This window comes from Myotis yumanensis, unplaced genomic scaffold (genome assembly GCF_028538775.1).
Source record: "Myotis yumanensis isolate MYYU_CA2020_CCGP unplaced genomic scaffold, mMyoYum1.0.hap1 SCAF_3, whole genome shotgun sequence".
In the NCBI taxonomy this organism is placed as follows: domain Eukaryota; kingdom Metazoa; phylum Chordata; class Mammalia; order Chiroptera; family Vespertilionidae; genus Myotis; species Myotis yumanensis.
Genome location: NW_027223754.1, coordinates 212,409,511 through 212,422,241, shown reverse-complemented (window position 1 = coordinate 212,422,241; position 12,731 = coordinate 212,409,511). Strand labels below are relative to the sequence as shown.

At 56.9% G+C, this 12,731-nt stretch overlaps 1 protein-coding gene across 1 annotated transcript; it reads left to right on the top strand.

Moving 5' to 3' along the window:
* The first annotated feature begins 6,711 nt into the window (after positions 1-6,711).
* Positions 6,712-11,915, top strand: RTL6 (retrotransposon Gag like 6). Its single transcript, XM_070411270.1, has 3 exons — positions 6,712-7,025; positions 7,173-7,362; positions 7,452-11,915. The coding sequence occupies exon 3, from the start codon at positions 7,469-7,471 to the stop codon at positions 8,186-8,188; it is 720 nt and encodes a 239-aa protein (XP_070267371.1). The 5' UTR covers positions 6,712-7,025; positions 7,173-7,362; positions 7,452-7,468; the 3' UTR covers positions 8,189-11,915.
* Positions 11,916-12,731: the final 816 nt, after the last annotated feature.

Here is a 12,731-nt window from a genome sequence, read left to right as displayed (position 1 = left end):
TTTAGCAGGCCCCGCCCCTCCCTACACACGATGCCTGACCCTGTCCTCTCTGGCATGCCATCTTCCTAGCTTTAAACACCACCTGCCTACTCCTGACTTTCCCATGGACCTCCCGCTGGGGCCCCAGAATCACAGCCAGAGCGAGCCGGCCACCCACCTAGCGTAACAGAAAGGCCTCGCGAATGCGACCTCAGTGACGTCCTCCCGCCAAGGCCCCTCTGCAGTTGTGACAAACAATACAGATGGACCTGCTCTACGTTTGCTCAGCTTCCCTCAGTGGTAGCATCTTGCGAAGCCATCGTGCACCCCACCACCAGGTCGCTGATGTCAGTGTAGACACAGAAGAGGCCTGTGGCCCTGTTACAGCCACACACACGCTCTCCCACCCCAGCACCCCCTTGAATCTCCATTGTGTGGGGATCAATGCAATGGTTGAGTCGCAGGCTTCGTGTTTAAGAACCTGCCAGGCTGCTTTGCGGAGCGGCTGCACCGTGTTACGCTCCCATCAGCAACGTATCCCGTTGTCTGCATCCTCACCGGTGCTGCCACTACTTTCTGTTTTAGCCACTCTGAAACGTTTCCTGATCTCTTGCGATGGTTTTAATTCCCATTCCCCTAATGGCTAATGACGGCAAACACGTTTTCATGTGCTTGCTTGCCATCTGTACGGAGGTGGGCAAAGTCGGTTTAGAGTTGTTCGTATGGAAAATAATATAATAATTAATCAATAATCTACACTAATAAAAGAGAAAGATGCAAATTGACCGTACCTTCGTGACACCCACCAGCCAATCAGGCGTGAGTATGCAAATTAACCCAACAATTTTAAATTTGCATACACAGGTGCCTAATGGCTGGGGGCGGGGCGGGGCACCTGCTTCATCACCATGGCAACACCCCAGCCACTCCGGGCGTCTGGGTAGCATGGGAAGGCAGAAAGGTGGCTCCGGGCTGGAGCAAAGGTGGAAAGGCAGCTCTGGCCGGAGTGAGGGCGGTGCCGGCAGCCAGGGGAAGGAAGGCCCATTCTTGCACGAATCTTCGTGCATCAGGCCTCCAGTACAAGAATAAACTGAGTTTCATGTTCTCACAACTGTAAGCCTACTTTTGCCCACCTCTGTACATTCTCCTGGGAGAAATATCTGTTCATGTCTTTGGCCATTTTCTCATTGGGTTGTTTGCTGTTTCACTGTTGAATTTGTTAGTACCTTTATGGATGCTCTTTATTCTTTGTATGAATCCCAGTTACTGCCTAATGCCCTTTCGTTTCACCTGAAAGATCTCTCTTGATTATGTTTTGTAGGACAGGTCTGCTAGTGATAAATGCTCTACAGCTTTATATACCTGGGAATATCCACATTTTTCTTTCACTTTTTGAAAGATAGCTTTGCTGGGTATAGAATTCTTGGTTCATCTTTTTCTTTCAGTACATTGAATCTGTCCTCCCACTGCCTTCTGACTTCTGTGGTTTCTGATGAGAAAGCAGCTACAAACTATATCGATAACACTTTACACATGATCCCTTGCTTCTCTCCTGCTGCTTTCAAGATTCTCATTGTCTCTGACTTTTCAGATGTTGCTTATGATGCATCTACATCAAGCATGTCAAACTCAAAGGCTAACACGGGCCAAATAAACAAGGTTTATTTTAAGTTTATATGGCTGCAAAAAACCAAAAGCTTCAATTTTCATAGAAACTTAGATTTATTTCGATAGAGACATGCTGAATACAAAGGGCTGAAATAAATGAGTCATCATTAACATAAAGTAATAGAACATTTTAATAAAAATTAATATTTTTTTTGAACATTAACTTACCAGACACTGAATAACTGCACAAATTAATAAGCGTAATGCAAATAAACCTATTTTTCTTGTTCTCTGAAAGCAAAATATTTCCTGTTGCGCACACCAAACAAGTCAGTCCAAGACTAATGACGTGGCAATCGGCTGCTAAAATATTCGCTGCTGGTATTAGTGGAGAGAAATGGTGCGCCTGCACATAAGGCACGTAAGGGAAATGAATGCAACACGATTATAGTCATCAGTGGTTAGCGAGCATTGTAGTTCATTATTAATAACTAGTGGCCCAGTGCACAAAATTCATGTGTGTGTGTGGGGGGGCGTATGCCTCAGCCCGGCCTGCACCCTCTCCAATCTGGGACCCCCTCGGGGGATGTCCGACTGCTGATTTAGGCCCGATTCCTGTACTGGCAGTCGGACATCCCTCTCACAATCTGGGACTGCTGGCTCCTAACTGCTCACCTGCCTGCTTGCCTGATTGCCCCTAACCACTCTGCCTGCCAGCCTGCTCACCCCCAACTGTCCCCCCTGCCAGCCTGCTCACCCCCAACTGCTCCCCCTGCCAGCCTGCTCATCCCACCTATCCTCCCCGCCAGCCTGCTCGCCCCCACCTACCCTCCCTGCTGCCTGCTCGCCCCCAACTTCCCCCTGCCAGCCTGCTCACCCACAACTGCCCCCCCTGCCGGCCTGCTAGCCCCCCTTGACTCCCACTGACGGCCTGCTTGCCCCTAGCTGGCCCCCCTGCTGGCCTGCTCACTCCCAACTGCCCCCCCCGCCAGCCTGATCACCCCCATCAGTCCCCCCCCCACCGACCAGATCACCCACAACTGCTGTCCCATCCTGGCCTGATCACCCACAACTGCCCTCCCCTCTTGACCCCTAATCGCCTCTACCTCGGCCCCGACACCATGGCTTTGTCCAGAAGAATGTCCGGAAGGTCTCCTGGAAGGTCTCTCAGTCTAATTAGCATATTACCCTTTTATTAGTATAGATTATGTATAACAGGATATTGTAAAAATTAAGTCATGAAATTTTTATTAAAATGTTTCTTGCCGAGACCGGTTTGGCTCAGTGGATAGAGCGTCGGCCTGGGGACTGAAAGGTCCCGGGTTCGATTCCGGCCAAGGGCATGTACCTGGGTTGCGGGCACATCCCCAGTAGGGGATGTGCAGGAGGCAGCTGATCGATGTTTCTCTCTCATCGATGTTCCTAACTCTCTATCTCTCTCCCTTCCTCTCTGTAAAAAATCAATAAAATATATTTAAAACAAAAACAAAAACAAAAACAAACAAAAAAAACGTTTCTTACATACCGTGGTATTGGCTGGGCCGCAGAAATATTTGTTGTGGGCCGCGAGTTTGACATGCCTGATCTACATGTTAGATGTTTACCCTACTTGGAGTGTGTGAGCCTCTTAGATGTGCAGATTAATGTATTCGATCACATTCGGGACGTGTTTGGCCTTCTCTCCTGTCACCCCAGCAGGAGCAGGGGGTGCAGCACCTCATTTTAGCTTGGCAGGGATGCAAGTGTACGTTCCCTCCTGGGCTTCTGTTGGCACGAGCGGTGGTGTTTGGCTGGAGTGGAGTGATTATTGTCTAAACGTTTTCTGTCTCAGGCTGCTCCCTTCCTGGTTCTTCGGCTTGAATAAGCAAGCTTTTTGGGGGCCTTTTTGTCTGCATTCATTGGCAATTCCAGGTTGCTCGTTTATTCAGCTGTAAGTCTGACAGACATGACACAAAAGAATACTCCAGTGACTCACCAAGGTGCCAGTCCTGGGGTACTGAGCAGCCATGCCAGTCTGCCTTCTGCTCTCCACCTTTTAGAGTCTTTTAAAAAGCCGTCTTTAATTGTGCTTTGCTGGAAGGACAGGGAAGAGCGCACCCCTCCATCCCCGCGTACTGTATCTCCTTCTAAGACATCCTATTCACAGCTGTCTTATCTGCTTACATTTCTGACCCGCCCCCATGTCTATTCTTCCCATAGGTGTTATTTCTTCATCAATCTCATGGGCGATCCTAAATCTGCTTACTTTAAAGGCTTTTATTCCTGACTGTTCTTTTCATTTCACTGGAGTCAATTCATATCACGATGATTGACTCTGGTGGCCATTCTTCTTAGCATTCGATGTCTTCACGGGCTTCAGAGTGGTGACTTTTTAGCTCATTTTTGGGTAAAAGACCGTCTTTCACATTTCTCTCTCTCTGTGTGTGTCACCACCACTCTCATCTAGTTTGGGGCTGTCCCCGCGATGCCTGGTCTGCAGGACAGAACATGCTCCCTGTTGGCACGAGGTTCACACCTCCCGGCCCCTTGGGATCTACTTGTCAAGCCGGGGCACGGGATTCATGAGGCTGTGCGTGCTCTCCCCTGTCCCAGGCCACACCTCACAGACGCTGTTGCTCCATGAAACGGGGAAACGGGTTTTCCAGACTCACTGGTGGAGGGGGAGCCCTCTCCCCTGGTTTCAATGGGAAGCCTGGCTCTGTTCCCAGCCTCATGTCCCTGTGACGCCCGGCAGGCCCGCGGCTTTGCCAATACTTGGCAGCGTGTTTCGGCCTCAGTGGGTTTATCTGGTGTTTGCACCCCGCCGGCTCTTGCCGCTGGAGCTTATCACTGCTCCACACTCGGGCGGGGGCGGGCCTCAGAGCATGAAGCATAGACCATCTGGATCAGAAGCCAAATACTCGGCTTTTTTTCTCATTAAAAAAAAAAAGCATTAATTTTTAATTTTGCTCTATTTCTACGCCGAGCCACTTGACATCCTATTTGAAACAAAATAAAGTGAAATACAAGAAATTATATATATATTTTTCAAATTCATGTTTTACCATTGCTGAAATCATGGTGCACTTTACATTCAATGCACCACGGAATTCAGGGCACGGTGTCAACCACACCTGGCATTTCAGCGGACACGTTGGTCACATGCATGGCATCTGGGCACCTGGGGAGGTGTGACTCTGGCACCGAGGGCAGAGGGACAAATGGGTGACTTACAGGACAGGGCAGGGATCCTGTGTGTTTGGAGGAAGTGGGAGGGGTAGAGGGACCCAGGCCAATTTCTTCAACCATTGATCACAGTCACGATTAATGCAGCCCCTGCCCCCACCTGATCTGAGAGATTTTTGTGGCGGTAGTTCAAGGAACAATGTCCCCTTTCTTTCCTCTCTTGCCTTAGCCCTAGAAATTGTCACTGGCCATAAAACATGCATCCACCCGGTCTGCGTGGGTCCGTGGTTGAGCATTGAACTATAAACCAGGAGGTCAAGGTTCGATTACCAGTCAGGGCACAGGCCCGGTTTGGGGGCTCAATCCCAGTAGGGGGTGTGTAGGAGGCAGCCGGTCAATGATTCTCTCACATCATTGCTGTTTCTCTCTCTCTCTCTCTCCCCCTTTCTTTCTGAAATAAATAAAAAATATATTTAAAAAACAACAAAATAGAAACACGCATCCTTTGGCACACTGGGGTACACGGAGTTGTAAGGACAGCTAGACTGCTCCCCACGTACTCACACCCTCATGCACTAATTTCCATTCTTTGGAGCAAAGGCAGAAAAGTCGTGAGTGCAGCTGACTCTGCCCTAAGCCTGTCTGAGGAGTGGTGGCTGCCAGTGGTCACCGCCTCCTTGAACTGTGTCCACAGCCGACTGGCATGGTGGTGTCTTCTCCCCCAGCCAAGCCCCAGCCTGGCGCTGACCGTGGTGAAGCAGCTCGGCAAGGTCCTGTGGCAAAGGCAGCCAGGCCCTGACTCAAACTGCTCACACTCTTTGGCCCAGTAATTTCCCCCCTTGGGGGTTACCCTGGAGAAACAGGCTGAGAAAGGGGCTGGGATTTACAGACAAGTATGGTTTATAAAACTTCCATGTGGAAATAAAGTATTCATCAAAAGGGGCCTGGGTCAATAAATCCTGGCACACACTGCCAGTGGAACACGAGGCAGTATTTGAAAGTCAGGCTTTTGAAATATCTTTAATGGGAAAATGCTCAAAATTCAGTGTGTACTTAAGGGTATAAAGCAGTTCAGAAGGTACAAAAATTAGTGCAATCGAATATATCATTTAAAAATGACTGGAGCCCAGCTGGAGTGGCCTGGTTGGCTGAGAGTCGTCCTGTGCATCCAAGGTTGCAGGTTTGACTCCTGGTCAGGGCACATATCTGGGTACGGGTTCAATCCCCGGTTGTGGCACGTAGGGAAGGCAACCAATTCATGTTTTTCTCTCACATCGACGTTTCCCTCTCTCGCTCTCCCTCCCTTCCTCTCTCTAAGCATGTTCTCGGGTGAGAATTAAAAAATAATAATAAATAAAAACGACTGGATGGAATGACAGAAATATTACTATTTGTTCTCTGCAGGCGGAGAAATTCTGGGCGATATGAAGGATTTCTTTTAGACTTTTCTGACATCAAAATTTGCTACAGTGACTAGGTCAGTGGTTCTCAATCTTGGCTGCATATTGGAATCACCTGGGAATCTCTTTAAAATCCCGATTTCTGGGCCTCATCCTCCGGAAATTCTGTTTCTTTGTTACTAATGTTGTGGCCCCACCCCATAACAAAGAAACAGAATTTCCGGAGGATGAGGCCCAGAAATGAGGATTTTAAAAAGATTCCCAGGTGATTCTAATGTGCAGCCAAGGTGGAGAACCACTGGACGAGGTAGTACATTGAATTTGCATTCAGGTTACACTATGAAAAGCAATCTTCATTAAAAAAATAATTACAACATACAAGAAGCGCTCTGCAAACAGCCCTGGGGAGAATAAAAGAGACAAGAAAGAACGCACCTTCTGTAACAAGTAACAATACTCACAGCCATCGCTGATTGGCTGCTGCGGTTCCCGGGGGCGGGACTGTGCCAGTAACTTCCGGGGCGGGGCCTCGGCCGCCGCCGCGAGCGGCGGTCTCCATGGCAACCAGTGGGGCCTAAGCGAGGCCCACTTGCCGCCGCGTCGGCCCCGCCCGCACCCAGGTCGCGCCGCGACCCGCCCTCCACTGCGACCCCGGCCCCGCGCGCGCTCCCGTCCGCCTCCCGCCGCCGCGGCCGCCCGGGCCTGACCTGACCGGGAAGCAGTTCCGGCGGCGGCCCGGCCGCCGTGACTCATCGGCCTGCCCGCGTCCCCGGATCGCGCCATCTCTGCTGCGGCCCGCGCGGCAGACTGCGCCGCGGAGGAACCGGGGAGACCCAGGGACGCGCCCGCCGCCCCGGCTCAGCGCCGCCGCAGGTGCGTCCGCCCTTTGTTCTGCCCCGGGTGGGCCCGGCCCCGCGCCCGCCCCGCCGCCGGCTCTTTGCACCTCCCACGCCGCGTCCCCTGCTCCCACCCCCTTTTCTGCGATGGAAACCTTTTTAAAAACATGTTTTCACCCTCCAGGCCCCCGAACAAGCCCAACCTCCTGTGCGGTGCGCCCGGCCTGGTGAGGTCCGAGATAACGGAGCCGACCCGGAATCGGGATCCCCGAGGCCTGCAGCGCCTGCACCTGCCCGGCCGGCCTCGGTGCGCTCACCTCGGGCTGGATCCGCCCGCCCTGCCGCCATCCCGGTGGTGAACCCCACCTGTGCCGGTATTCCTGTCCGGGTTTACCCAGTTTTAGCATCACAGGCCCCCAGGTGCCGGGTTACCCAAGCCAAGGCCCCGCTCCCACCCCTCCAGGTCGGACCTCTGCCAACATGGTCCAACCCCAGACGTCAAAAGCGGAGACCCCCGCCCCTGCAGCCGCTACCGGTGCCCAGATGGATGACGTCATCGACACCCTGACCTCCCTGCGCCTCACCAACTCGGCGCTGAGGCGGGAGGCCTCCACCCTGCGGGCCGAGAAGGCGAACCTCACCAACATGCTGGAGAGCGTGATGGCGGAGCTGACCCTGCTGCGCACCAGGGCTCGGATCCCGGGGGCGCTGCAGATCACCCCGCCCATCTCGGCCATGACCTCCAACGGCACCCGACCCATGACCACGCCGCCCACCTCTCTGCCCGAGCCTTTCTCGGGAGACCCGGGCCAGCTCGCGGGGTTCCTGATGCAGATGGACAGGTTCATGATCTTCCAGGCCTCGCGCTTCCCCGGCGAAGCCGAGCGGGTGGCGTTCCTGGTGTCGCGGCTGACGGGGGAGGCGGAGAAGTGGGCCATCCCGCACATGCAGCCCGACAGCCCCCTGCGAAACAACTACCAGGGCTTCCTGGCAGAGTTGCGGAGAACCTACAAGTCCCCGCTGCGGCACGCGCGGCGCGCGCAGATCAGGAAGACTTCCGCCTCCCATCGCGCGGTGCGGGAGCGGCAGGTGCTGTGCCGCCAGCTGGCCACCGCGGGCACGGCCCCCTGCCCCGTGCACCCCGCCTCCAATGGGACTAGTCCAGCGCCGGCCCTGCCCACCCGTGCTCGGAACCTTTAAGAGCCGCCACCGGCCTGGTTGCATCGGCAAATGCACTAGGTAGCCGCGCCCTTGGCTGCGCAGAAGTGTCCCTACAGCAGTGTCGTTCTTGTCGGAGACTCCCTGCCTGCCTCTCCAGACCTGTCCCTCTTCAGCCCCTTGGGCCCTGGCACCCCTCCCTTCCTAGTATGTGTGCTAGCGTGTCCCCAGCCTCGGTGCATGCTTCCCCTCATGCTTGCGACGCCAGCTCCTCCATGACCACAGCTCAGCTACCTGTCACAGGGCCTCCACTTCATGCTCCGGCCCACCGACCGCTCCCAGCCTGAGTGCACCGATGCTTCCGCTCCGTCCCCTGCACACCCCCCGGCCGCTCCCCACCTGGCGGCCTGTTCTCACTGACAGAAGGCACTGTGGCCAGGCTGGTGGGCACCTGGACAGGGAGTCTGGCCTCCCACCATGAGTGGCCGCAGGCCTGCCAGGGCCCGTGTAGCAGGCAGGGCTGTCCTTGGTGGCCGAGTGGTCCTTGCTGGGAGTGTGGTTCTGGCACTTCTGGGGGCACGCTTCACTTTGCACTAGAATCGCCGTCTGTATGCGCCCTTGTTGCCACTAGGACAGACCGGAAATGCAGGTGGAGGAGGAACCTGGAGGATGCCCCTCCACGAATGCCTGGCTCGGCTGCCGGTGTTCCCGTGGCACTGGGTTCCCGGGGCCTGGAAGCTGCCGGCGGAAGAAGGAGAGTGGCTCGGGCCGCTGGGCAGCTCCGTCAGCTGTCGCGCGCAGCACATCGTGCCCAGACCCCTGCAGGCTGAGGCTGGGCGCCGGGGGCTCATTCTGCCGCCCTGGACCTCCGGTGGGAATCGCCATAGCCGCTAGCGCAGTCACCCCTCCTCTGTCCCATGTCACTTGTTCCCTTCTCCACTCAGGTGACAAGTGGCCTTCAGCTCCGCCCCTCAGCTCACAGCATCTCCAGGTCTCCAGAGCCTCCCCAGGCCGGAGCTGTCCATCAGCTGTCCAGTCTTCGTCTAAGAAACCGGGCTCCTAGCTGGACCTCCTTCTTCGGGTGCATCTGGCAGGGGCCCTTGGCCCTGGTGACCCGGGCAGGGCCTTGGGGGACACCCCGTCCTCACTGACGGGCAGGCTGGCACTCATGTCGCAGTCCTGAGGGACAGCCGTGCCTGAGCGGGGGACGGCCTCGCGCTTCCTCACTGGGCGCCTGGAAATCACTTGCCAAATGGCGCTCGCCCAGGTCCTTTGGGTGGTGATGCTCCACTGTGTTTGGATGCAGATGAACTACATTGACATTCGCACGGCCACCTGGACCGTGGGGGGCCAGGGGGTGTCTTACCCTGGCTTCCTCCGCCCCTGCTCTGGCCTGGCTGCAGAACAGCCTCTGCACCCACCCAGAGACAGGTCTTGGACACCCAGGCCGGGCCCTGGGTCCCCCGTACTTCCTCCGAGTTTTGGTGACGCCGGGAAAAGTTACCGCTCCTGACGCAGCCACTGCCGTACAAGGCCAGGGCGTTCAGTGGCTGCTGATGTTCATGGTCACGGCCTCCACTCACCGTAAACTCCGTTAGCCCGTTGCCCTGCTAAACAACTGCCTGCATACAGGCCACAGGCCCCTGAGTCCGACCGCGCGGCTCAGGGGGACATGGTGCTCATTAAGCATGATGGGGGGCCGCAGTGGAGCCCCGATTCGGGGGGTGGCACCTCTGAGGGTGTGCCCGTCACTTTCTCAGTGCTCAGCTTTCTCCTGCCTGTCTGCCAGGTAGAGGTGGCCCCCGATGAGGGGGTACAGTGACACCCGGGAAAAGGAAGCCCGCAGGGGTAACACACCTTGAAGGTTCCTGTGTGCCCGGCCCAGCCGGGGTAGGAGACGCAGCAGGGGAGCAGGGCGGGAACGCTGCTCTCTCAGCAACCCCGGGTCTGCCCGAGTGGTTTGTAGAAATCCTGTTGGCATGCTGTGCAAGTGCTGTCAGTCATACTGCTCACAGCAGGACGGGCGTGGGCAGGGCCGCCACGCGGGCCGCCCCCAGCCATCACCGGGCCCTTGTATGTGGGGTGTGCCCCGCCCAGGCAGCTGCTCGGCCTCACTGGTTCCATTGCGTTGGGTCTCGGTGCTTGGGCCCGGTGCTGCCGCACCTCCGTGGCCCGGGCTGCTTCCTGCAGCCGTGGGAACGAGCAGGTGAGGGAGCTGGGGTCACGTCCCCCCCCCCCCCCCCCCCGGACTCAGAAGCAACCACACCGGGAGCCCATTGGCTCTAGGAGACACCCAGGCCCCAGCAAGAGAGGAGGGGACCCGTGCTCCAGGGGCCCAGGGCTTGGCCGCCCGCCGGCAGGTCACGTTGGAAGAAGTGGGGGGAAAGCTGCTTTGTACATGCTGTGGGTCAGACTTTCTCCAAATGGAAGGGAGCTGCACTGATTTGTTAAAGGGCCAGGCAGCTGGTGTTAGCCTGTGAGGGGCAGTGTTTTTCATGGTGACTGTTCTCTGGTCTCCGGGAGCCCCTAGGAAGTGAGCTTCGTTTCCTGCCCGCTTCCTCTAGACGGGACTCAGATGAGGGTGGCCTCCTGGCCTCAGACATGGTGTGACCTGGGGAGTAACGGAGTCCTGCAGCGTTTCAGTGACCTCCCGGACAGGCAGGGACCCGCCTCATGGTGCCAGGTGAGCACGGAGGAGGGAGCCGGGAGCAGGAGTGCAGGTAAGGCTCCTGGTACACACGCTCCGGACCGGGCAGACCACCCACCGGGGGACCAGGACCCTGACAGCCCACGGAGAGCACTGCAGGGAGGGTGGGCGTGTACCTGGGCGCAGGCCCTGGGATTGTAGGAGGGACGCGTGCTGGGGCCACCGGCCGTGAGCTGAGCTTAGAGGGGGAGAGCTCCTCGCAGGGGCCCCTCCACCCGCAGCCGCGGCTCTGAGACCGAGGCTTCTGCGTGGGAAGCGCCAGCTCAGAAGCTTAGCGATGGCGACGGGAGGCGGGGCCGGGCTCCGGGCAGGGAGGTAGGGCAGGCCGGGGAGGTGGGAGGAGGCTGGGGTCAGGGCAGGCCCATCCACCGAACAGCTGCCATCTCCGGTGCCACTCAGGTCCCAACACCCGCGTGGTGGCGGTTGGCACGGCGCAGGCGCAGGCGCAGTAGGGACGGGAGGACCCAGCTCCTCGCTTTCAGTCGCCAACTCCTCTCCACAAGCAAGTGACCCGCCAGGTCTCAGCAAGGGCACATCCTGGGGATGGGAAACGAGGGTGGAGGAAAGGAAAGTGAGATCGGGCCGTTTTGGCATTTGTCCCCCCGGCTCCCTCCCCGTTAGCACCACCTTCGCTTTGAACTGGCGGGGCCGCTCCGTCAGGGGGAGGGGCAGGGGGGCCAGTGGTGGCCACGCTGTCACTCATTTCTCATTCTCAGAAGTGGGGGAGCCTCTTCCCCAGTGTCACGTGACTTCCTTAGGAGAGCTGGGTGGGGGGGGACTAGAGTGACAGGGGGAACACCATTGGCAGGACGGCTTCCAGGAGTGTCCCCTTGGCGCTGCCACCAGCCAGGAGGATGTGCCCATCCTGCCGTCGGCTCAGTCACTGCTGACTCGATGACGAGATGGCCTGGGTTCAGTTTGCATCTCTCTGGTGTGTGGCAGCCTGACATCTTCCCACTGGGCAGGTGTGTCTCCTCTCGTGGGTTGTCGTGTCCTTCACGCTCACGCACTGGGTCTGGTGCATCTGTATGAGCTCGTTGTACATTAAAGGCATTAACCTGTCGTGTGTCCCGCGTGCTGCCCGCTTCCGGCCTTTTCCTTCCGTGGGTGTGTTTTACTGCAGTTCCAACTTCTTGTCTCTGGCCGACACACTCCCCCCCGCGCTGTGCCCCCTGCATGTAGCAGGCAGGCTGCTCACCTGTTCACGCTGTGTCACTGCTGCACCAGCGTCCTCTGGCACATGGTAGGTGCCCAGTGACCTGTCAGATTGTCGCCCAAGTGGGGGTGCTGGGTGCTGGGGATCCCTGGGTGGTAAACAGGCCGTCCTCAAGCCGGGGCCCCCGACTCCCTGAGAACCGTTAAAATCACTGAGGACCCCAAAGAGCTTTTGCTTAAGTTGATTTTGTGAATATCATCTAATAAAACGGAGGATACTTTAATATATTAAAAAAACAACTCGCTGATGCCCATGCAAATAGCACATCTCCGCAAACAAAGCATCGAGAAGAGTGGCGTTGCTTTTCATGTTTGCAAAGTAATGTCTGGCTTAGGCGACAGCTGGCGCCTCACCCGCTTCTGCAAGATCACACGTACGCAGCCTCTGAAAACCCCACTGTTCCCCGCGAGACTGGGAAGGCCAGGGTGTTCCAGTGTCACCCGAAAACCCGTCCACCCCCACCCCTCATCCCCCCTACTCCCCCACCCCCCACCCCCCCACACCCCGACATGGCTGTGCGGGCCGCTGCTGGGCGGAGGAGAGGGGACCACTGCCCAGAGCGCCCGGGGCCTGCGTGGTCATTCTTCCCTCCGAGTTCATACGCTCACTTCTGGAGCTGCTGGCTTGTGAGCAGGAGAAGCCTCTAATGGACTTTGCCTCAA

Bases quoted from the DNA above. Each gene is read 5' to 3' on its own strand.
- RTL6 (XM_070411270.1), top strand. From the start codon at position 7,469: ATGGTCCAACCCCAGACGTCAAAAGCGGAGACCCCCGCCCCTGCAGCC.